Genomic DNA, 26,473 nt, shown 5'->3' on the forward strand with positions numbered 1-26,473 from the left:
GCCTCCCCCACCTGGTTTTCCAGGTGAGGAGGGGGCTGTAGACCCCCAGCAGGACCAAAAACAAGCTCTGTCAAAGTGCAGATGAGCTCCTAGCGAGCCAACAGCCATCCACACTTCAGTAGAAGTTGCGATCACTGTCGTACATCGCATTGTAAGGCACTGTGCCCGTTGATGTTTTCAACGATGATGATGATGATGATGATGATTAAGCAAGAAGGCCAAAATGGTTCATTGTACTTCATGTGTGGTCTCAGCAAGGCCGTGTGTCAGTGCAGGAAGATTCACTCCACCATTTGCTGGCAGATGCTAACATTTTCTTCCCTTGCTTGTTAGCTTTAAGTGATTCATGTTCCAAGCCACCCACTCACAAGGAATACTAACACTTCATAGTCTCTCACCTTTTAAAAAGTATCTACTCTTTCAAATGTAAGTGAATAACATTATTTATCCATATTACATTCCACCTTTCAATTCCTTCCACGTTTAGTTAGCTTGTCTACATTATTTAGCAGTTTCTCTTTATCTTTCGAGAGTTCACTTTCTTAGTTGTACCTGATGGTGTGTGACGCTGGAAACGGAGCAAAATCATTGCTCGTGAGTGAAGTAAAACCCAAATTGCTGGAAACACTCAGCAGGCCAGGCCGCATCCGTGGGAAGTGAAATAGTCTATGTTTCCGGTCAGGAATAATTCATTGGAGTTGGTCCCAGTCTGAGATCGGAAATGTTGACTATTTCTCAATTTGATTTCCGGACTTGGGCAGTACTTGCTCAGGGAGCAGCCTAGGTGCAGTGGATGTACACAAAACAGTGTGTAGGAACGAGCTGCAGATGCCGATAGACACAAAAAGCTGGAGTAAGTCCGCAGGGAAGACAGCATCTCTGGAGAAAAGGGTCTGGTTGGTTTCTCCGAGGCAGTTTGGGTTCAGTTGTGGGTTGTGCTCGGTTAAGGACACCTTAGCTTCTGCGTCAGTCATGGGCTCTCCACTTGACAATTGAGCTCAAATATCCAGCTGCTGATCCAAAGCTAAACTAAGTGACTGGTACACTTTCTGTAGTACGTTTTTTTTAACGTCAAGATACAAATTTCAGGCTGTGCCTATTTTCTTAGTTTGATGTCAGAGATCCATGGGGTTATTTTTAAGATAAGAAGGTTGTTACACGTGGTGATCCTAGATGTAAAAGGTTCCATCCCGATGGAAGCCTTTTTTGTCATCTGTAAATTTAAATAGAATATATTCTTTTTTTCTAATTGTCAGTAAGGTAGAGTGTATGTTGTTGGGGCCTGACAATGGTATTCGGGTATTATAGCATTCAGTGGGAAATAGCATCAATGTGAAAATAATCTGTGCTTTGATTTTCTACTTTCTATCCTTTCACCTGGCCTATATTCATGTTAAAGATCATTAGATCATAAGGCCATAAGTGGAGTAGAATTAGGCCATTCGGCCCATCAAGTCTGCTCTGCAATTCAATCATGGTTGATCTATCTCTCCCTCCTAACCCCATTCTCCTGCCTTCTCCCCAGAACCTCTGACACCCGTATTAATCAAGAATATATCTATCTCTGCCTTAAATATATTGCCTGACTTTGCCTCCACAGCCTTCTGTGGCAAAGAATTCCACAGATTCACCACCCTCTGACTGAAGAAATTCCTCCTTCCCAAATGGATGCTATTAGAATGCAGGGTGACTTGGACAGGTTGGGTGAGTGGGCAGATGCATGGCAGATGCAGTTTAACGTGGATAAATGTGAGGTTATCCACTTTGTTAGCAAAAACAGGAAGCCAGATTACTATCTGAATGGTGTCAAGTTGGGAAAAGGGGAAGTACAATGGGAACTGGGGAATACACAGATTATTTTTCCCAGGATAGGGGAATCAGGAACTAGTGGGGTAGAGGAGGGAGGAGACGTTGATGGAAGGCATGGATCTCGCAGCGAATAATGTACAGGTCCATTGCAGGTGTGGGTGAGTGAGGCCTGGAGCTGTGGGAGAGAGAGCGAGGGCCTACTGGGCACAGAGGGAGAACTATCGTGAGAACCAATGGACCACACATATTGAAGCAACGGCTAGGAAAGCACACCAATGCCTCTACTTCCTTTGAAGGTTCAGGAAGTTTAGCATGTTCCCTACAACTCTCCCCAACTTCTTCAGATGCGCCATAGAAAGCGTTTTATCAGGATGCATCACAGCTTGGTTTGGGAACGGCTCCACCCAAGACCGCAAGAAATTGCAGCAAATTGTGGATTTAGCCCAGACCATCACACAAACCAACCTCCCTTCTATTGACTACATTTATACCTTCAGGCTGCCTCAGCAAGGCCAGCAGGGAAGATTTAATAGAAACCATGGCAACTTTTTCACTCAAGAGGGTGGTAAGCATATTCGATTCAGGTTACTGAAATCTCTCGAAGAACTAATAGGTTGAAAAGTTTAAGAAGTGATAAAAGTCTTGGGTCAGGCAAAATGGGGGCAAATTAGGAAGAGGGGTAGTGAATACTGAACTAAAGGTGTTATATTTGAGCGCACGCATTAAATGGGATAAGGTGGATGAGTTTAAAGCACAGTTAGGAATTTGTCTAGTACATCCAGGATGGTTTCTTAGAGCAGCTTGTGGTTGTGCTTCTTAGTGAAAAGGCAATTCTGAATTTGGTGGTAGACAAAAATGCTGGAGGAGCGAAAGAAATAGGCAACGTTTCGGGTGGTAACCATTCTTCAGACTGATGTGAGGGTGTGGGGGGGGGAGGGAAAAAGAAAGGAAGAGGTGGAGCCAGTGGGCTGAGGGAGAGCTGAGAAGGGGAGGAGAAAGTAGGGACTACCTGAAATTAGAGAGGTCAATGTTCATACCGCTGGGGTGCAAACTGCCCAAGAGAAATATAAGGTGCTGCTGCTCCTCCAATTTACGATGGTCCTCACTCTGGCCATGGAGAAGGCCCAGGACAGAAAGCTCAGATTCGGAATGGGAGGGGGAGTTGAAGTGTTGAGCCACCGGGAAATCAGGTTCTGGATTTGGTGTTGCATAATGAACTGGATTTGATTAAGGAGCTTAAGGTAAAGGAACCACAAGGAGGTAGTGACCATAATTTGATAAAATTCAACCTGCAGTTTGAGAAAGAGAAGATGAAATCAGATGTGTCGGTATTACTGTTGAGTAAAGGTAACTACACAGGCATGAGGGAGGAGCTGGCTAAAGTTGATTGAAAAGGGACCCGAGCAGGAATGATGGTGGAGCAGCAATGGCAGGAGTTTCTGGAGGTAATTGGGAAGACGCAGGATCTTTTCATCCCAAAGAGGAAGAATGATTCTAGGGGGAGAATGAGGTGACCTTGGCTGACAAATTATGTCAGACAGCATAAAAGTAAAAGAAAACCTGTATAATATTGCAAAAATTAGTAAGAAGCTTGAGGATTGGGAGCTTTTATAAATCAACAGAAGGCAATTAAAAAGGCAATAAGGGGAGAAAAGATGACATTTGAAGATAAGCTGCCCAATAATATAAATGATACTAAAAGTTCCTTCAGATATATCAAGAGTAAAAGAGAGGAAAGTGGACATTGGACTGCTGGAAAATGACACTGAAGAAGTTAGAACTGGAGAATAAAGAAATGGTGGGTGAATTGAACAAGTTTTTTATATCATTCTTCACAGTGGAAGACACCAGCAACATGCCAGAAATTCAAGAGTCAGGGCATGGAAAGTAGGTGAGTTGCTATTACCGAGGAGAAGGCATTTGGGAATTTGAATGGTCTGAAGGTGGATAGGTCACCTAAACCAGGTTGACTACACCTCAGTGTTCTGAAATGGGTAACATTGGAGATTGTGGAGGCATTGGGAGTGATCTTTCTGGGTTCACGAGAGCCTGAAGTGGTCCCGGAGGACTGGAATCCTGGCCAGTGTTTCTCCATCCACTGTTCAAGAAGGGAGGGAGTCAAAAGAGTGGAAACTATTCTCTGGTTAGCCTGACGTCAGTGGTTGGTAACATTTTAGAGACCATTATTAAGCATGAGCTTCATGAGTACTTAGAAGCACATGATAAAATAGACCAAAGTCAGCATAGTTTTGTGAAGAGGAGATCTTGCCTGACAAACCTGTTGGAATTATTTAAGGAAGTAAATAACAGGATCGACAAAGAAGAGTCAGTGGATGTTGTTTACTTGAATTTTCAGAAGGCCTTTAAGGTGCCCCACGTGAGGCTGCATGAGAGGTGAGATACAGCATGGACAGGTTAGCTGAATGGCAGAAGGCAAAAAGTGTTAACAAAGGGTTTTATGTTTGGATGCCGGTGTCTAGTGGAGTTCCACAGGGGTCAGTGTTGGGCCCGCTGCTCTTCACGTTGTATATTAATGATTTGGATGAGGGAATTGATGGCCAAGTTTGAAGACGGTACGCAGAGAGGTGTAGGGGCAGATAGTGTTGAGGATGCCGGGAATCTACAGAAGGACTTGCACGGGTTGGGAGAATGGGCAAATAAATGACACATGGAATACTGTGTGGCAAAGTATGTGGTCATGTATTTTGGTAGTAGGAATAAAGGCATAGAATATTTTCTATATTTAAGAGGGAGTTAGATGTGGCCCTTGTGGCTAGGGGGATCAGAGGGTATGGAGAGAAGGCAGGTACAGGATATTGAGTTGGATGATCATCCATGATCATATTGAATGACGGTGCAGGCTCGAAGGGCCGAATGGCCTACTCCTGCACCTATTTTCTATGTTTCTATGTTTCTAAAAGGGCCGACGAATCCGAAATCGGAGGTGCAAAGGACTGGTGCAGGATTCCCAAAAGGTTAATTTAGGCAGGCTGAATCAGTAGATTGGAAGGCAAATGCAATTTTGATCATTCATTTTGAGAGAACTAGAATATAAAAGCAGGGTTGTACTGCTGAGGTTTTATGAGGTAGACTCAAAATGCTGGAGTAACTCAGCGGGTCAGGCAGCACCTCTGGAGCGAAAGAATGGGCTGGAGAGAAGGTACTGGTCAGACCACATTCGGAGTATTGTGAGTAATTCTGGGCCACATATCTGAGGAGGGATGTGCTGGCTTTGGAGAGGTTCCAGAGAATGATCCCGGGGATGATTGGTTTAATGCATGATGAGTGTTTGACGGCACTGGAGTTTGGAAGGATGAGAAGGGATCACATTGACACTTACCGGACAGTGGAACGCATAGATATAGTGTATGTGGAGAGGATGTTTCCACTCGTGGGGGAGTCTAAGAATAGAGGGCACAGCCTCTGCATAAAATGATGCACCTTTAGAAAGAAGATGAGAAGGAATTTCTTTAGCCAGAGGGTGGTGAATCTTTGGAATTCATCAGCACAAACAGCTGGGGAAGCCAAGTCATTGTGTAAAGTGGAGATTAACAGGCGTTTGATAAGTAAGGGTGTGAAAGGTGAGGGCAGGAGAATGTAATTGAAAGAAAGGGATAGATCAACCATAACTGAATAGCAGAGTAGACTGGATGAGCCGAATGGCCCAATTCTGCTCATATGACATGAACTTATGAGGCTATATGGAATGAGCTGCCAGAGGAACTAGTTGATGCAGTTACAATAACAACATGGTGCCGTAATGTATAAGATAATATAGGTCAAATGTGGGCAAATGGGACTAGCTCAGGTGGGCATAAATGAGTTGGACCAAAGGGCCTGTTGCAATGCTGTATGACTTTATGACTCTAATGATCTTCCCATGAAGATTTCTTTTTAACCTCTCTTAATTTGCTATCTAGTTGAAGATCTTTTGAACCTACAAATAAATTATAGCTGCAGGCTTCCCTTATGTGCGTTAGGGGCTACAATCTTCAAATTATTCTGTTAGGTTGTTCAAATATCATTTCACTTTCACAAATCTATGTTGGCATTGCTTAAACATACTTCTCATCACTTCCTTAGCAGCAGATTTCAGCCGATAAAGGACTACATGGATTGTTATCTCACTCGCTTTATTCTGCAATAGCAGTGTTACATTAATTTCCATGTAGCGGGGACTCGCAGGAGTCCAGCCAAAAACTAGTTGGACACAAGTTGCGTGCACTAGCTGTGTTTAATCTCTCTAATACAGCTCCCTACTCCTCCAAGGACATGGGCGTTGCCCGGCCTTAAATACCAAATCAAGTACCGACCTCGTGACTAGCGCCTTCCCCACCAAGACGCCGCCCCCTAGAGTCGATCGTTCGTTGTGACCTTGGGTTGTCACCAGGTGCCGCCACCCCCCCCCCCCCCCCCCCCCCCCCCCAGACCCCCCAGAGGCCCCGAACTGGGCGGGACGCTGAATGAGGCGGCCAGAACACGTAGATACCACCCCATGCTCGGTTCGGAAGAATCTCCGGGAGCCCGGGATGGTGGACGCCCGCGACGGGAAGGTTGAGCCACATGGACTGGCTCGCTCAGGTCCAAGAGGGCCGGTTTCAAACGAGCCACAGACACAGTTTCACGCCGGCCTCCCATGTCCAAATCAAATGTAGTAGGCCCGTGCCGCAGCACGCGAAAGAGACCTTCATACGGGCGCTGCATGAGTGACTTGTGGCACTCACGGTGAAGAAAAACGTACGGGGAGAAACGTACGTGTGAAAATGAAAGGGTCTCATAATGAATACATTCCCTTTGTTACCGACTCTTTTTAATATTGATACTAATTCAAACAATATACAGTAGCTACTGTTGTGAAGTTATCATGGTTTTACCCCTTATTATTTCATTTCTCACTGATGTGAACCTACTTTCTGATCAGTTGAGGCAAGTTTATTCATTCCTATTATCCTTATGTAGGATAGTGTTAATGTGCAGGGATCGCTGGTCGGCACTGACCTGGTGGGCCAAAGGGCCTGTTTCCGCACTGTATCTCCAAAACTAAAACGTATGTCCTTTTTATCTGTCCCTATTACCATTTGAGAATGATCTGAAGAAGGGTTGAGACCCGAAACATCACCTATTCTTTCTATTCAGAGATGCTGCCTGTCCCGCTGAGTTACTCCAGCTCTTTATGTCTATCTTGATGTTTTTGTTACATCAAGTACCATATAGAATGTAATTTTGATTTTGATCAACCCAGTCTCTGTGATGCTCATAGATCAAGGTTATTTATCTTAGTTTGGGCTACTAATTCATCTCTCTTGGCATGAATGTTTTGTACATTCAGATAAAAAACTTTAAAAAAAAAATGTTCTTGCAACTACTTTCCCGGATTTGATCTTATTCAATGATGATCAAATACTATTAAACTCATCTTTTATTGATTGATAATTTGAAAAGCTGGTGGGCCCGGCTTTTATCATTAAACTACACCATGTTCTTGACTTTAGGTGATCACCACATCCCTACACCATGTTCTTGACTTTTTAACGCTGTCTTACCATTCACTCACAGGCTCAATGGAAAACGTTATCATGGTATTACTCTTCTGAGAGACTCTTTTAATTCATGGTTATTATTTAAAAATATCTCTTACATACATCTTGAAATACTAAATATATGGATTTTGGGGAGAAGATAAAACCCTGCTGTGTGGGGCTGGGTAATGATAAGGTTGGACACTGTGAATGGCTCGGTTGTAATTATGTATTGTTTAGTTTTTTAATTTAGAGATACAGCGCGGAAACAGGCCATTCGGCCCACTGGGTCCGTGCCGACCAGTGTTCCCCGCACATTAACACTGTCCTACACCCACTAGGGTCAATTTTTATATTTACAAAGCCAATTAACCTACAAACCTGTTCATCTTTGGAGTGTGGGAGGAAACTGAAGATCTCGGGGAAAACCCATGTAGGTCACAGGGAGAAAGTACAAACTCTGTACAGACAGCACCCGTAGTCAGGATCGAACCCAGGTCTCTGGCGCTGCATTCGCTGTAAGGCAGCAACTCTACCGCTGCGCCACCGTGACTGCCCAGTCTTTCCACTGACTGGTTAGCACGCAACAAAAGCTTTTCACTCTACCTCGGTACACATGACATTAAACTAAACTGAACTGAGTCAGTGTCTTCCTGTCACAAATGGTATGTTGACCTTCATTGAAATCTGATTTGATCTTAGAGCAACTGTCTTGCTACAGCATTTTGGGGTCTTGGAAACCCATGTAGGGTTTGGTGTACAGTTTTGGTCGCCTAATCTGAGAATGGATGTTGCTTCCATGAGAGAAGCAACTTTGGGAAGAAGGGACTGAACATAAGTGGAGATTGGGTCACATGAACGATATTCACTGGAGTTTTGAAGAATGACGGAGGAGCACATAGCAACGTATATAATTCCAACTAGACTAGATTCCGGTGTCAACATTACCAAAGGTTAGAGCGTCCAGAACCAGGACCAGGACGCTCACAGTCTCAGGATACAAGGTATGTTATTTAGAACTGAGATCCATGCAATTTCTTCGCCCTGAGGAGAGGTGTACTGTGGAATTCTCTACCACAGAAGGGAGCAGAAGTCATTAGATATGTTCAAGAAGGAGGTAGATATGTTTCTTAATGCTGAAGGAATCCAGAGATATATATAGGAAGAAGGCAGGGAAATAGGTCCTGAAGTGGGTGATCAGCCATGATCATAATGAATGGCGGAAGGGGTCCAAAGAGCCCCTAATTGTTATGGTTCTTTGTTAAATCATCACGTTCGTAGCATTATTGTCTGGAATAAAAAGAGGATAACTCATTATGGGCCTGTCCCACATGCGATTTTTTAGGCAACTATAGGCGACTAGTTTGTCGCCACATGTTCACCAGTGGTCGCCGGGAGTAGTCTCAGTCGCGCAAAAAGTCGTAACGTCTTTCTGGTCGTCGCTAACTTTTCAACATGTTGAAAACATTTCGGCAACCGTGGGTTTGACGCCAATGAGCGTAGCTTGACATCTCCTGACGTAGGTGCTGTCGTAGGTTGTCGCCAGGATGATGTAGATTGTCACCGGTTTTTCGGCGACCTGCTTCAACTATGAGTCGTCGGCAGTTGCCTAAAAAATCGCCGTGGGACAGGCCAATAAGGATTAATTTTGATTCTGGATTATTGTATAATAATAAATCTGATGCCTATTATTCGTTCTCTATGATTTCATTTATATTTACGTTAAATGATCCATGGGCTCCGATCTATATATTTTTCTGTGCATGTTGTGCCTCTCCCAGTAACTTGACCCATGAGTATATTTTGAGCATTTCTGCATGATAATGTTCTCTTGAATACAGGGAAAGGCTTGGGAATGTGTTACAGAGTGGGGCCATTGTTTACGCTGTGGGGTCTGGCAACAATAACGCCTTTGAATGTTTAGGTTTGGTACAGTTGGAATCAGTGTCCCGAACGTTGGTCACTTGGTGTCTCTGCCATGTTACGACTGTGCCACTTGGACAATGATCCCACCCCTCCTCCTCTCCAATACATGGAGATCGGCAGGTGGAAGACACCAAAAACATACCATCTGAAACTTCACAAGATCGTACCACACCCCACCCTTGCCCACACTCCCCCTGATAATATACACACTCTGGCTTATGTGCCAGAGTGTGCTGATGTTCCTGCTATTGTGCAACTCCATTACTATCGATTTGTTTGAAAATGGAAAGTCAAGAAAGTCTACAAGCTCTAGGCTACCTGTCCTAAGCTGGACATGAGGCATGAAAATGGATGAATGAAGAAGAAGAGAATGAATTAATAAGTTTATTGACCCAAGTGTGTACACATACAAGGAATTTGCCTTGGCGCTCCGCCCGCAAGTAACAACACGACATACAGTAACAATTAAGAATGACACGTAAAACATTGAACATTAATAATAAAAATGCATATATCCCAACATTTTTAAGCATATTTCTGTACAATACCTTACAGTAAACGGGCTGATTTATTCTCTCCCTGTGCCAGTTTTGAAGAGCTGTAAAAATGGAGCGATGCGTGGGCTAGAAACCTTTGAATCTAATGTTAATATTAATGACAACATCAAAGTTTGCCCGACATCATTACTTGTAACGCCGTGCGCAGCAACTCTAACACCTAATTCCACAGGCAGGTTTTCATTGAACGTGTAAGTAGCTTAAGTATGAAAGGTGGCACCTTGCTGAAACCCACCTGCGGCTCTCTGATCTGCCTTCATCTGTTTGCTGAAACGACTGCTCAAAGGATGCTGTCTTATTATCCCTGGGATGCTGGTGCTCTCTTGCGAAATGTAGAAAAAGTATTTCCACATGATTTAATTTGTCTATCTTCACAGACCCTTCTAATGAAGTTGTTTCGAAGCATTCATGTTGTTATGTTGCTGCCAATTTTACACTCCAATGTCCAACAGTAACATGATAATTGGTTTCATTTCTTCTTTTTGCGCATGGCGTGCACAGCCTAAAGTTGTAGGTCACCTTGTTCTATTTGTTTGTGTACGTTGGGTTGATTGCATTAGCCGAAACAGGGTGGACCACGTGAAGGTTGCAATCTCCCACCCCATTGGTTTCACTGATGTTGGTTGAGTGTAAATTTCGGGATGGCACCAGGTAAAACTTCCCTGAGCTTCTTTGCAGTAGCTCCATGGGACCCTTTGTGTTCAACTGAGCAGGAAAAAGGGCATATTCAAATGGGAAGAACTTGAAGTCCCAGCCACCTGATGGAGAGAAAGATGCTACCGCTGAGCAATGGCTGCCACTAAACACGCTAGAGTTTGCGCAGGTGTGATAAATGTAATTAAAATACCTCCTTCTACTACAGCGCACAGTTAGTGGCCAATTCTTTGTGATTTTTCACATGCGGTTTAATTTAAAGATTTAGTTTAGTTTAGTGATACAGCGCAGAAACAAGCCCTTCGGCTCATCGACCCCGCACCGACCAGCGATCTCCACACAATTTACATTTATACCAAGCAATTAATCTTTGTCTCTTTAATGACTTCCGCTTTCTGAGCACCCGCTCCATCATCTTTACTGTGGACGTTCAGTTACTCTACATTTCGTTGTCTCTAATGCATTTTGTTGTCTCTGTACTGTACACTGACAATGACAATTAAAATTGAATTGAAATTGAATCTGAATCTACACCTCCATCCCCCACCAGAAGGCCTTAAAGCCCTCGGTTTCTTCCTCGACCGCAGAACCATCCAAGTTGCCTCTACTTCGCCTAACAGAGCTGGTCTTCACACTGAACAACTTCTCCTTCAACTCCTCCCATTTCCTCCAAATTCAAGGCGTACCAATGGGCACCGGCATGGGGCCTAGCTATACCTGCCTCTTTGTAGGGTAGGTCAAACGCAGGCGTTCCAGGCGTACACCGGCCCTATCCCCGAACTCTATCTCCGTTACATGGACGACTGCATTGGTGTTACCTGCACCCATACAGAACTCATGGACTTCATCAACTTCACCACCAATTTCCATCCTGCACTCAAATTCACTTGCACCATCTCCGACACCTCCCTCCCCTTTCGTGATCTCACAGACTCCATCACAGGAAATAGACTATTGACTGAAGTCTATTACAAACCCACTGACTCCCACAACTATCTCGACTGAATTTCTTCCCTCCCTGCTTCCTGTAAAGATTCTATCCCTACTGCCAATTCCTCCGTCTATGCTGCGTCCCCGCCCAAGATGAGATGTTCCACACCAGGACATCCAGGATGTCCTCATTCTTTAGGGAACGGGTGTTCTCTTCTTCCATTATAGTTGAGACCCTCACTCGTGTCTCGGTACCCCGCAGCTCCGCCCTTGCTACCCCTCCACCTAGTTGCAACAGAGACAGAGCCTCCTAGTCCTTACCTTTCACCCCATCAGCCGTCACATACAACACATAATCTCCCAGAATTTTCGACACCTCCAACGTGATCCCAACACCAGTCACATCCTCCCATCGCCATTCCTTTCCTCCTTCCATAGAGACCGTTCCCTCAGCAACTCCCTGGTTAACTCATCCCTTCCCACCAAAACCATCCACTCCCCAGGTACCGTACCCTGCAACCGCAAGAGATGCAACACCTGTCCCTATTCCTCCTCCCTCGATACTGTCCAGGGACCCCAACAGTCCTTTCAGGTTATGCAGAGGTTCACTTGCAACTCCTGCAACCTCATCTACTGTGTCTGTTGATCAAGATGTGGACTCTTATACATCGGCGAGACCAAATCTACCTAATCTCCCGGTTGACAAACACTTTAATTCTCCTTCCCATTCCCACACAGACCTTTGTGTCCTAGGTCACCTCCATTGTCAGAGTGAGGCTAAACACAAATTGGAGGAACAGCATCTCATATTTCGCTTGGGCAGCTTACAGCCCAGTGGTATGAATATTGATTTCTCTCACTACACGTAACCCCGGCATCCGCTCTCTCTCTGTCCCTCCCCCACCCAAGTCGCACCAGCTTCTCATTTTCACCCAACAAACAGCTAACGGCCTGTTTGCAAGAATTTAATTGTCCTATCAGGGACACAGAGACACAGACAATAAACTATCTTGAATCTTGTTTCCTTTATCATCGTTACTTTTTTGCATATCTTTCATTCATTTGTTCTTTATCTCTCCACATCACCTTCTATATCTCTCGTTTCCCTTTCCCGTGACTTTCAGTCTGAAGAAGGGTTACAACCCGAAATGTTACCCATTCCTTCTCTGCAGAGATGCTGCCTGGCCCGCTGAGTTACTCCAGCTTTTTGTGTCTATTTTCAACCTACAAATCTGTACGTCTTTGGAGTGTGGGAGGAAACAGAAGATCTCGGAGAAACCCATGCAGGTCGCGGGGGAGAAGGTACAAACTCCGTACAGACGGCACCCGGATAGATCCCGGTCTCTGGCGCTGTAGCAGCTCTACCGCTACGCCACCATGCCGCACATGTGTTGGATATGTCTGAGGTCCTAGCACATCCAGTGAGATGGAGATCTATTTCTTTGTCTCCTTACTCCAACTTCCTTCTCCTGGCCTACTGCCACTTCAAGGCTACAGATGTTTTTCATTCTCCTTCTCAGAAAAAATACTCGGGATTTACCATCCATCCAGATGACCGGAGTGAGGGAAGGATTGTGGCAGTGTCGCTCCCACCTACTCACTTGGAAACTGTAATTCATCAAATGAAAATCTAACTGGCTGTCTAATTGACCCACTTGGCAGCACGATGGCGCAGCGGTAGAGCTACTGCCTTGCAGCGCCAGAGATTCGGGTTTGATCCCGACTGCGGGTGCAGCCTGAACGGAGTTTGTACGTTCTCCCCGTGACCTACTTGGGTTTTCTCCGAGATCGTTTGCTACCACACTCCAAAGACATACAGGCTTGTAGGTTAATTGTCTTAGTATAAATGTAAATTGCCCCTAGTGTGTGTTGGATACTGTTAGTGTGCAGAGATCGCTGGTCTGTGCGAACTTGGTGGGCCAAAGGACTTGTTTCCGTGCTGTATCTCTAAACTAAGCTAAACTAAGAGTGCGGGTTTGCACTGTGACAGGGCTGGGTCTATGTGATGGGTCCTCTGAAAAAGGAATACGTTTTTCTGAGCTGTCACGCTCAGACATGTTTGTAGAGTGTTCCTTTGTGTGTGAACCCTCAGGATGACAGGAAAATGTAAGAAATAATCCTGGAGGTCATGTTGTGCATCATAATATTTGGATTCTAGATGTCATGGGTTTAAGGTAAGGGGAACGTTTAGATGAGATTTGTGAGGCGGATTTTTACATAAATAGCTATGGTCGGGGTGAAGCAGAAATTACAGCACAGTTTAAGAGGCATTTAAACAGGCACATGAACAGACAGCTAGAGAGAATTAGTTTAGATTGGCATCATGGTTGGCCCAGACATGGTGGGCCGAAAGGCCTGTTTGGTTTAGTTTAGAGATACAGTGTAAAAACAGGCCCTTTGGCCCCGCGTGACTGCACCGCCCAGCGACATTGTCTGCACACATTCACAATATCCTACACACACTAGGAACAATTTTTTTACATTTATACCAAGCCAATTAACCTACAAGCCTGTACGTCTTGGATTGTGGGAGGAAACCGGAGAAAACCCATGCAGGTCATGAGGAGAACGTAGAGACACCATCCGGGCAAGCTCCCATAGTCAGGATCGAACTCAGGTCTCCGGCGCTGTAAGGCAGGAGCTCTATCACTGTGCTGCCACGTTCCTGTTCTACACTGGTCTATATTCTGGCCAATCAGCATATCATTGCATTGGATTCTATTTATTGTCATTATCTCATAAGAGACAACAAAATTGATTTTTCTTACAGTCAAGTAACATTAAAATAAATAATAAATAAAACATATTTTAAAAAAAAGAACCAACACAGAAGTCCACGACACAGCATAACCACAACACAACACAGTGGCACCAAAGTTGAGGAAGGTACCATAGTCCAGCCAGCCTCCCCTCCGATCTTCTCAGATGTTCACCCATGGTCGGGGCCTCCCGAGCACCCGCAGTCGCCGCCACGGGCGGCCCGATGCTCAGGCCCTCACGCCGGGATGATGGAACAACGACGCCGAACCCCGACGGAGAACATCCTCAGCGGCCCGGACCGCCAGATCGGCCTCCTCCCACCGGAGTCCGCGGCTCCCGAAGTCCGCAGGCCGAGCCGGGCGGAGTCACAGGACTCCGCAATGTTGGTCAGCGCCGCCCGCGTTGGGAGCTCCGCGAACCACAGCTCCGCGATGTCGGTGTAGCAGGCCCAGCACCCGGGGCTCCAAACGGCGATCCCCGGTGAGGTATCGCCCGCCCCACGATGTATCCAATGCTGCGCCGCTGTTGCTGCTGGAGCTCTGGTCGGTCCCGGCAGGAAAGGCCGCGCCAATCCAGTAGGTAGGCCGCTTGGGGGGGGGGGGGTGGGAGGCGAGGACGCGACTCAAATAATAGTCGCCTCTCCAGGAAGCGACTGAAGGACGGTATCCCCCTTACCGTACCCTCTTCCCCCACATAAAGACATAAAAAAACCACAGAAAACACACTTCGACATAACAAAAAATAACAAAAAGATACCGGACTGAATGCGGAGGCTGCTAGCAACAGCGCCACAGTATGTCCACCAGATGGTTTGGAGATTTGTAGCGCATGAGTTACAGATACTTTAATCATTCGGCCTCGCATTTGAGTTTGTATCTTTTAACCTGGATTATCAGCAACTACATCACTCATCCTCTAGGCTAAGGGTTCCCAACCTGGGGTCAATTTTACTTCGGAGTCACGTGAGTGACAACGTGAAGAACTCGCCAGGACGCATGCGTATCATATCGCTTCACGCATTGCGAAACGACAGTCGGGGTGGAACGACGTTCCCGTGCAGCAGTAATTTTGAAACCGAGACCGCAGGTAAGTGAATTACTCTGCGGTCGTTTTTTGTTTCCCGCGCTGTTTTTTACTGGGGGAAACTGGACAAAAATACAGTCTACAAGGGCTGCGTCTAAAGCTGGCTGGGGAGGGCCGCGGAGTTGCGGGCAGCCAACAGCAGCTGAAGGCACCGGAAACCCCCGTGAGTGGGATCAGCTGTGTCCGACTTGGCACCCGCACCGGCCAGATCAACACCACGGCCGGGCGGGAAGGCTATGCGGAGGGAGCGTTCCCCCGCAGCGGCAAGTTTAAACCGAGACCGACAGGTAAGGGAATTACTCTGCAGTCATTTTTGTTTCCCGTGCTGTATTTCACAGGGGAAACTATGGACTAGAGTCCACAAGGGCTGCACTGGCTGGAAAGAACCGCGGAGTTGCAGGCAGCTAGCAGCGGCTGACGGCACCAGATCACCGTGAGTGGGATCGGCTGTACCCGACTTGGTACCCGCACCGGCCAGATCAACATCGCGGCCGGATGGGAAGGCTATACGGAACAGAGCCGTTGACTCTGACAAGTTGGACTGCAAGAAATGCCGCGGGGCCTAGCGTTGCTGGGGTCAAATGGAGCGGCTTATGGAGCAGATGCTCCAATGTGACAGACTCCGGGAGATGGAGTCTAGTCACCATGGGTTATACAAAACACCCACAGCAGCACCCCCAGCACAGCAGCAGTAGGGCTGCACAATGCATCTCCCTCGTCAGAGGGGAGTACTGGGGGTCAATTCTGGGCTGACCCTGAAGAGGGGTTTGCTGAACAAACTACAAGTGTGCAGGGGGTGCAGGAAGGAGAAAGAAGGAGCTCGATGAGAGGACCTCCTACACTCAAAAACAGCACCCTCACGCACCCACCGGCAGAGTAAGACAATCAGAAGCTGGTGAAAGCTCAAAGGCCGGACATACTGGACAGCGGTCTTTTTTAGGCCATGGCCCAGACCGGTCTTCGTGGAAAATGCGCAAACCCCAAGACACCGGCGCCTCAACCTCCTCGAAGACTACACAGGAAGGAGTAAACTTTCCACTGGTAACCATGGAGGTAGGTGGGTCTGGTCCCTTACAAATTATAGGAAGTGTGGATAATACACATATCGGTGGAGATTACACTTCTTTTGGGAGGCATGGAGTGCATTAACCAGGGATATACCATTGAATTTGTGCACAAAAATAGCCCCAGTTCAGCATGTACCGAACCGAACGTTCGTACTTTCACGAAAATAAAAATTGGAAGAACATGCTGAACTGGTGAGACTCCACGACAAGGGGGTTATTGAAAAAAGATGGTGGTTGTCGCATCATCATAGATTTGACCAAATTGAATACATTTGTGCAGTATATTCATTTCAAAATGGAAACCTTTGTTACTGCCAAACAATTGGCGACCGTAGGCTTGACAAAGACATAGCTTGTCTTTTCCTGTCATAGGTGCTGTCGTAGGTTGTCGCCAGGATGACGTAGGTTGTCGCCAGGTGCTGACTTTGGTGAATTCCATTGGCGACTACCTACGTCAACCTACATCAAACGGCGACATGTACCGGCGACTGATTTGTTTTCAGTTGTCGCCTGCAGAGTCATTAGCTTGCTGCGGGTGGACGTAGGTTGACTTCGATTGACGTAGGTTGTCGCCTGTGTAATCATAGGTTGTCGTAGGTGTGGTCGAAGGTGGACGTCCTAATGGGTCGCTGGATGTCGCTAGCTTGACGTCGACTAGGTGGAAGGTTGTCGTAGCTTGTCGTAGACATTGTCATGGGGGGGGGGTCCTGTCGCCGTTTTTAGGGTGACCTGCTACGACTGTGACAATCGTCGGCAGTCGCCGAAACAATCGCCTAATGGGACAGGCCTTTATTTATTTCAAAAAACTAAAAACCGGCTGCGACTAAAATTAGGTTGCCATTTTAAAAATCGGTAATTTTTTTTAATCGAGTTGAACATGGTTGCTGGAGGTTGCAAGTAGTGGCAACCACCTTCAACTATTCGGTTATCAGGCAACTGAATCATCCTACCACAACTAGAGAGCAGTCCTGAACTACTATTTACCTCATTGGTGATGCTCGGACTATCTTTTATTGGACTTTACTGACTTTACCATGGACAAACGTTATTTCCTTATCATGTATCTGTACACTGTAAATGGTTCGATTGGAATCATGTATTGTCTTTCCGCTGACTGAGGTATGGGGAGCGTTTGACTTCATCTAAGATTAATATTAATAATTGCTTTTAGAATGAAGAAATATTCAAGGGTCAATTTAAAAATATTTTACTCCCAACATTTCTAAGCATGTTCCAATGTCAAGTGGCGTCATAAGTATTTACTTATTTTTCAGGTGCTGCAGAAGCTTGGCAAAGCAGATGAAACAATAGATGAGCAGTTTGAAGGATTTGTACAAAACTTCAAGAAGCAGGAGGTAACTAAATAAAGATTTTACATTTGTAATGAACTACTTCCACCACCAGCAGTCGTAGCCAAGAGTGTTTTATTGTCATATGTCCCAGATAGAACAATGAAATTCTTACTTGCTGCAGCACGACATAATATGTAATCACAGTATATAACGGAAGAAAAAAAAAAAGAAAAAAACATTTCACTGTGTATATATACACATACATACATACTCAATAAACAAACAATTATAGTGCAATAATAACAATAGTCTGTTGTAGTTCAGAGCTTATTTGTTGTCGTGTTTAATAGCCTGATGGTTGAAGGGAAGAAGCTGTTCCTAAACCTGGACGTTACAGTTTTCAGGCTCCTGTACCTTCTTCCCCGATGGCAGGGGTTAAATGAGTGTGTGGCTAGGATGGTGTGGGTCTTTGATGATGTTGACTGCTTTTTTGAGGCAGCGACTTAGTCATAGAGTTATACAGAGTACAGGCCCTTTAGCCCAACATGCCTATGCCTACAAGCATGCCCTATCTACTCTAGTCCCATGTGCCTGTGCTTGGCCCACAGCCCTCCACACTTATCTCATCCATGAATCTGTACAAATGTCTCTTAAGTGTTATGATAGTACCTGCCTCAATTACCTTCCCCGGCACCATCCTTTCTGTAAAAAAAAAAGTTGTATTAAATTTTTCCCCCCTCACCTCAAACCTATGTCATCTATTTCGCAATTTACCCAACTCTGGGCAAAAAACTGTGCATTCATCCAATCTATTCCTCGCATGAATTTGAACACCTCTGTAAGATCACCATTCATCCTCCTGCATTCCAAGGAATAAAGTCCCAGCCTGCTCAATCTCTCCCAATAGCTCAGGCCCTCGAGTTGTGGCAACATCCTTGTAAATCATCTCTGTACCCTTTCCAGCTTAACAACATCTTTCCTATAACATGGTGACCAAAAACTGAACGCAATACTCTAAAGGTGGCCTCACTACAAATGTAACATGACCTCCCAACTTCTCAATAATCGAACTGATGAAGATCAATGGGCTAAAAGCCTTTTTGTCCACCCTATCTACCTGCGATGCCACTTTCAACTGACAAAATCACTTTCCAATGAAAACAAAATAATCACTTTTGAAGTGCAGTCATTTTGGTATCTGGCATATTCAAACAAATCAATGAATGGAAAGTCTGATTCTTTATTTAGACATTGGTTTAAGGACATTGTTGGCTCAGTGGTATGTTCTGTCATTGTATGTAGAACATAAGAAACAGAAAAGGGAATAGGACCTATCCTGACACAAGCCTGCACCAGCTTTAATTTAAATCATGTAATACATGATATACACCAGTTAATTAACCATGTATAAATGATATCAGGTAGTACATGTATGACTCGTTCTTACATTCGGGAACATGGTTAATTAACTGGTGGCATTATTTCCCTGTCATAATGGCCTTTGTTTTAGCCGGTGATTAAATCTATTCCATCCCTCCCTCACAAAGATGAGGGATTTCAATTTGAGCGCACTTGTTTGTTAGATGCAAGCGGCAAGTCCAGCTTCTCTCCTGGGCGCGCAATACACGAAGCCGATGAAATGACACAACTGTCACACCAAAGATAGACACAAAATGCTGGAGTAACTCAGCTGAAGAGGCAGCATCTCTGGAGAGAAGGAATGGGTGGCATTTCGGGTCGAGACCCTTCCGGCGGACTCTGAAGAATGGTCTCAACACGCAACGTCACCCATTCCTTCTCTCCAGAGATGCTGCCTGTTTTGTGCATGGGAGCCTGGATGTGTTCCGCAAACACCGAGACGGTAATAAATAAACCATCTGTCCCCGCGGCCGGGGTGAATCACCCTGGTGTGGGTGCCAAAGACCGGGGGTTGGAGATGGGTGGGGAGGTTGGGGTCCGAGGGCGGTGCATCGCGGTCAGTGACTGTGGGACGCTCCCGCGGGTGGAGACAGAGGACAGAGAGAAGGGGGAGAGAAAGAGGAGGGGAGAGAGAAGAGGGGAGACGGGAGCGTGGGGTTCATTTTCCCACACAAGCCATAGGTGACTGGGCAATCTGAACCCAAGCACCAAGTTGAAAGCGGCCGAAGGTGTGCATTCCTCGGGACAGCCCCCACTCTCCCACGGCCACCCTCTGCGGGCTGCGGGTCGGGTGGAGCGGAGGTGTGGGACAATGTTCATGCCTTCACAGTGATGTGATGGACACGGGGGGTCTGGACCAATTGCTGGCAAGTCCCGCCCCCGGCAACGTCAAGTCCGTTATTGGACTTTTCTGTTGAGCGGCAGTCGGTCCTTTGGCCTATAGGTGCCGCCGCCTTTTGGGTAGGTGGCGTTTTGACAGTGGGGCCATTCGGTAAGTTTGCTTTTAGGCGATGCAGCCTTTCGGTTCGTTGGCGTTTAGGCGTCCCGCCCTTTCGATTAGTTTGTATTTAGGCGTCCCATCCTTTCGGTTAGTAGGCGTTTCGTCTTCTGACTCTTTCGATTCATTGACATTTCGGCTTCGTTTCTATTCGGTTCTTTGGCTGCGGCTTCTTTGCTTCGGCTTCTTGTCTGTCGGCGCCACGTCCGCACATGCATTAAACAGGCACGTTATAGACGCAGGAGTGCACGTATAACTTCCTCAAGTTGTGTGGTGGTTGGCTTAGGTCTGGTTTTATTGTCATTGGGTTCAAGTCAGAGACAACAAAATGCTATTTCCCATACAGTCATACGAATAAAAAAAACAAAAACACAGAACACAGCAGTCCACAACACACACATCCCCACAGCAGCACCAAAGTTCCCCACTGTGAGTGAAGGAACCAAAGTCCAGTCAACCTCCTCGCTGATGTTCCCCAATGTTCACCCGTGGTCGTGGTCTCCCGAGCACCCCATAGTCGCCGCCACGGGCGGCCCGATGTCCAGGCCCTCTCGCCGGGAACGATGGAACCCCGATGTCGGGCGGAAGAACATCCTCAGTGGTCTGGCCCTCTGAATCAGCCACCTCCCACTGGAGTCCGTGGCTCCCGATGTCCACAGGCAGCTGTCAGCCCCTGGCAAAGGGTCCCAGGACACTGCGATGTTGGTCAGCGCCACCCGCATTGGGAGCTCGACAAACCACAGCTCCGCGATGTTGATGCTGCAGGCCCAACACTCCGGAGCCTCAAACGGTGATCCCAGGTGAGGCATCGCCTGCTCCGGGATGTATCCAGCGCTGCGCCACCACTGCTGAAGCTCTGGTCCAGTCCCGGCAGCAAAGGCCGCGAGGAGGGAGGCGAGGGCGCGACTCGGATAATAGTCACATCCTCTCCCTGAAGTGACTGAAGGACGGTTTGCCCGTTATCCTACCCCCTTCCCCAACATAAAATACTAAAAAAAACATACTTTAAACATACTAAAAATAAAAAAAGATACAAAGCCAAACAGACTGCAGGCGGAGGCAGCCATCAACAGCGCTTTCAAATTATCACCCCAGCAAGCGAGAGAAACCTGGTGCTGGCAACTGCTGAGCAGAGAGCAAAGACTTTTTGTGAAGATCGACACACAATGCTGGAGTAAGTCAGTGGGGCAGGCAGCATCTCTGGATAGAAGGAATAGGTGGAGACCCTTATTCAGGTGGGTTTCGGCTGGAGACCCTTTCAATGGGTTTCGGCTGGAGACCCTTATTCAGACTGAGAGTCAGGGTAGAAGGAGACACAGTGATAAGGAAGGGTGGGATTTTTTTGTGATTCCCTCTGACCAAGGAGGGGCTTCCATGAATTTGAAAGAAAGAGGGTTTTGAGACTAAGGCAAGATTGGCACCCAAAAGAACCCTGCTGATCAATAGGAATAGGGCGTCTCGACCCAAGACGTCATCCACTCCTCTCCGGAGATGCTTCCTGTCCCACTGAGTTACTCCAGCATTTTGTGCCTAACCCTGTTGATTAGATGGGAGATTTTCAGTGTGATGCGAGATGGGCTGAGCAGGCAACCAAATGTGTTGAAACAATACTCAGTCACGATGTGTTTTAACAGTAAAGGGTGGATATTGTAAAATAGCATGACTGTTTTCACATGCTGCTTTTGCTTTATTCAGGCCGAAGGTAGCCGATTACAGAGGGAACTACGAGGGTACTTAACTGCAGTGAAAGGTTGTCATACAATTTTATATTATACCTTATGATTGGTGTGTTTGACATGGAGAATTGATGTATAATTATTCGGCAGTTCTTTTGTATGATGTGCTTCGCTTTTGGTACCAATCACTTCACCCTTCACAGCCATGCCTAGACTGCTAGCTATCATTTGAAAGTATCTTTGGCCAGAGCTCCTTTATAAAATCATGAGAGGAATAGAGGACCAGAGGATGCACAGAGTCTCGTGCCCAGAGTAGGGGAATCGCGGGCCAGAGGGCATAGGTTCCAGGTGAAGGGGAAAAGATTTAATAGGAATCTGAGGGGTAACTTTTTCACACAAAGGGTGGTGGGTGTATGGAACAAGCTGCCAGAGGAGGTAGTTGAGGCTTGGACTATCCCAATGTTTAAAAATCAGTTAGACAGTTACATGGATAGGACAGGTTTGGAGGAACATGAACCAAATGCGGGCAGGTCGAACTATTGTTGCTCGGACATGTTGGCCGGACTTGATAAATTCATTATTTTATTCCCAAGTTTCCAAACACACGAAGCACAAAAAAAGACACAAAGTGCTTGAGTAACTCAGTGAGTTAAGCAGCATCTCTGGAGAATAGAATAGAATGCCTTTTATTGTCATTCAAACAGCTTGGTTTGAACGAAATTGCATTTTCTACAGTCTTAACATTACAAAAAACCCAAGACCCACACTTAGCACAGTTTACACAAACATCCATCACAGTGAATCTCCAACATCTTCTCACTGTGATGGAAGGCAAAAGTCTTATCTCTTCCCTTTGTTCTTCTCCCGCGGTCTAGCAGTCCAACTGCAGCGTCAGGGCGACTGGGGGTCACGATGCTAAAGCTCCCGGCGGGCGATGGCAAGTCCCGCGGCCGTTAAGCCACGCCGGGCAATTTTAGGTCCCGCTGCAAGTCATTTAACCCCGCAATTCTGGCGGGAGAAGTTGCCATTGCGGGAGCTCTGAATAGCGGTCTCCCACCAGCGACCTGCGAGCTCCCGATGTTACCATCCACCGGGCCTGCGGCCGGAGCTTCCGAAGCTCCGAAGACGGGTCGCAGCCGCGTGCCACCACAGCTCTTCCCGTTCTGTAGACGGCCAGCTCCGCGATGGCAGGTCCGCAGGCTCTGCGACTGGAGCCCTCAGGTCGATTCTAGCCGCAGGCCGCCGCCGGCCCCACAATAGGTGACGTTCCTGACCCAAAATGGTGCAACCCACTTTCCCCAGAGATGCTGCCTGACCCGCTGCGTTACTCAAGCACTGAGTTAGTTCACCACTTTGTGTCTTTCTTTTGTAAACCACCATCTGAAGTTCCTTGTTTCTACCCGATGAATAATGTCACCAGTTGGGGCATTTATTTTCTTCAGATGAGACACACAAGAAAAGGTGCTGTTTGTAAACAGTTCATTTTAGTGCCCTTTAACTGCCCTATCACTGCATTATTTCGTTTTTATAATTTAGAGCTACAGGGCGAAAACAGGCCCTTCGGCCCACCGAATCTCTCTGTGTGACCAGTGATCTCCACACACTAACACTATCTTACACACACTAGAGACACTTTTTACATTTATACCAAGCCAGTTAACCTACAAACCTGTACGTCTTTGCAGTGTGGGAGGAAACCAAAGTTCTCGGACAAAATCCACACGATCACAGGGGGGTGTGCAAACTCCGTACACACAAGCACCTGTAGCCAGGATTGAACCTGGATCTCTGGGGCTGTGAGTGCCATAAGGCAGCAACTCTACCACTGCGCCACAGTGCCACCCTCAATGTTTTGCTCCAACTTTTAATGCAAAGAATGAATTATAACAATATTTACTTGTTTTGTTAATTGATTCGTGACCAGAACGCTGATGGTGCTTTTCTCAGTCCAGAAATAATGTAATGAGGGTGGCAACACAGATAGCAACCAAGGTCAAAATTGAACCCAGGTCTCTGGCGCCATTAGGCAGTGGCAACACTGTGCTGTCCCAACCTGTCCTGTCCATTGTAGCACAACACTGACACAGGGACATCCACCCAATTCATTCTGATGACCAAGATGCCTGCCCAAGCTAGGCTGGCCCATAACCCTACAAAGCTTTCCGAGCCATGTCCTTTAAATATTGCAATGAATTGAAACTGCCTCCACCAATTCTTCTGGCAGTTCATACCATGTATGCACCACTCTCTGTGTGATACGGCTGACCCTCGAGACCCTTTTAAATCTTTCCTCTCTCACCTTGAACTTATGCCCCCCAGTTTATGACACCCCTACACTGGTAAAACGACTGGCTATTCACTTTATCTGTGCCCCTCATGATCTTATGTACGTGGCATCCCTCAGCCACATATGCCCCAGGGGAAAGAAATCCCCAAACTATCCAACCTTAAAACTCAAATCCGCCAGACTGGAAAATAACCCCCATTTTGCACCCTTTCATGACATTCCTCCTATAGCAGGGTGAACAGAGCTGAACAAGTACATGAGAAGTCATCATATCATCGCCTTGTACAGCATTGATATGAAATCACAATTCCTGTAGTCGATACTCCATGAAGGGAAGCGTGCCAAATGCTTTCTTCGCCACCATGTCCACCTGTGTTGCCACCTTTGTTGGACTATATATCTGCACCCCTTGGTCTCCGTTCCATAACAACTGACGGGGCTCACTTGCCAAAGAACAACCCACACATAGAATTCAACTCTACCTGTGATTCCCCACCCATTGGCCCAGTCAATCAAGATCCTGCTGATTCAGTCTGAAGAAGGGAATCGACCCGAAACGCCACCTATTCCTCTTCTTCAGAGATGCTGTCTCTGTTACTCCAGCTTTTTGTGTCTATCTCCACTGTAAATGGCTCGATTGTAATCATGTATTGTCTTTCCATTGACTGGATAGCATACAACAAAAGCTTTTCACTGTACCTCGGTACACATGTCGATAAAGCAAACTAAATTGTAAATCATTTGAAAGAAAGAACTACAGATGCTGGTTTACATCGAAGGTAGACACAAAATGCTGGAGTAACTCAGCGGGTGAGGCAGCCTCTCTGGAGAGATTGCTTGACGATGAAATATTGGAGATTCTCTTAAACAACAGAATCAATGTGTTACTGAATGCAACATTTCACATCGAGGGACATGTCTGGAGAATTAAATGTGCTGATGTGTTTGTATTCTGCAGGGATGCAAGAGGCTTCAACAAAGCTCACAGAGTCATTACATGAAGTGTACGAGCCTGAGTGGTATGGCAGGGATAGCGTTAAAACTGTCGGCCAGGTAAGACTGAGCCCAGATGAGATCAGCTGTTAGCTTAACCACTAAAAACCCAATATCTTTGCTTATTTTAAAATGTCATCTCAGTGCTCTTTGTACAAGATTGATACAAGATTTGTTGTACTGGATTTCAGCAAATAGCAACACTCACTGAACACTCAATGTAGAAAATATTGTAATATATCACAAAATATTTTTAAATATTTTGAGCTGATAAAAGAACTATGGAAGTGCCATTTTTTTTTCATGGCAGTGCTGCACCTCGTCACCAATAAATTGCCCATGAGAATGGAACTAACCTTTGGAACGAGGGGTAACTGTTCAAGTAATGGCAACTACATAGAGAACCAAGATCACCCAATTGTCCTTAACCAAGTTGTTTGTTTGTGCATACTGAGAGACATGTAAGCATCAGTTCATTCACTGAAGCGCTGAGAGAGTGAGCCTCATGGGCCTGTCCCATTTAGGCGACTCCAGGCGACTGCCGAAAATTTGCCGCATGTTGAAACATTTTCGGCGACAGTGGCGACAAATTTTGCTGTCGAGGTTGACGTAGGTGTTGACGTAGGTGCTGTCGTAGGTTGTTGCCAGGTGTCGTAGGTGAATTCCATTAAAACTAGTCCCTGGCAGTCGCTTTAAGGGCCTGTCCCATGATGCGAGTTTACCCAAGAGCTCTCCCGAGTTTAAAAAAAAATCACACTCGTGGTACTTCATCACCAGTTTTTTTTTACTCTTGGAAATTTTTCACACTGTTGAAATAACTTCACGAGCTTCATGAGCTTACCGCCTTCCCCGAGTACCTGCTGTTAGCGTTACGAGACGCTACGAGAAGTCCACGAGCTCCGACGTACCCGCTACGCACATTCTACGTACTTACCTCGAGTTTGATTTTTTTTTTTAGACTCGGGAGACCTCTTGGGTAAACTCGCATCGCGGGACAGGGCCTTAAGTGGGGCAGGCCCATAACACTTGCCATCCATGATGCTGAGTTCCTCCACCAGCCTGTCTCTGCTAGACAATACTGCCCTCCAGTAATAACGGTTCATAACAAAGCCTAAAAAATGTAGATCACTTCCCATATCTCGGGAGAAACGTCTGAAGGCAGGCGTTGGTGGTAAAATCCACCATTGTCTTCAATTCACCTGCACAGCCTTAGATTGGTTCAGAGAAAAGATGTTGATGATGAAATCATGACACCCAACACAAAATGGCACTTATGATCACTGGTCTCCTGCAGTCTCCAGAGATCTTGACTACCGACAATAATTACCTCAAGGACAGACACAAAATTCTGTTGTAAGTCAGCGGGACGGGCAGCATCCCTGGATTGAAGGAATGGGTGATGCTTCTGGTCGAGACTTTCAGAAGAAGGGTCTCGAAATGAAAAGTCACCCATTCCTTCTATCCAGAGATGCTGCCTGACCCGCTGCGTTACTCCATATAACCA

The 26,473-nt window shown here is 46.3% G+C and overlaps 1 protein-coding gene across 5 annotated transcripts in view; it reads left to right on the plus strand.

The window, feature by feature from the left end:
• LOC129696197 (amphiphysin-like) overlaps positions 1 to 26,473 on the plus strand; it is a 221,110-nt gene that overhangs the window by 40,716 nt on the left and 153,921 nt on the right. For all 5 annotated transcript variants that reach the window (XM_055633840.1, XM_055633841.1, XM_055633837.1 and 2 more), the window contains exons 2-4: positions 17,580 to 17,660; positions 21,709 to 21,763; positions 24,935 to 25,029. In XM_055633840.1, the coding sequence (XP_055489815.1) occupies positions 17,580 to 17,660; positions 21,709 to 21,763; positions 24,935 to 25,029 (231 nt within the window). The remainder of the gene's footprint in view (positions 1 to 17,579; positions 17,661 to 21,708; positions 21,764 to 24,934; positions 25,030 to 26,473) is intronic.

Source organism: Leucoraja erinacea, chromosome 4 (genome assembly GCF_028641065.1).
Source record: "Leucoraja erinacea ecotype New England chromosome 4, Leri_hhj_1, whole genome shotgun sequence".
NCBI classification, from domain to species: domain Eukaryota; kingdom Metazoa; phylum Chordata; class Chondrichthyes; order Rajiformes; family Rajidae; genus Leucoraja; species Leucoraja erinaceus.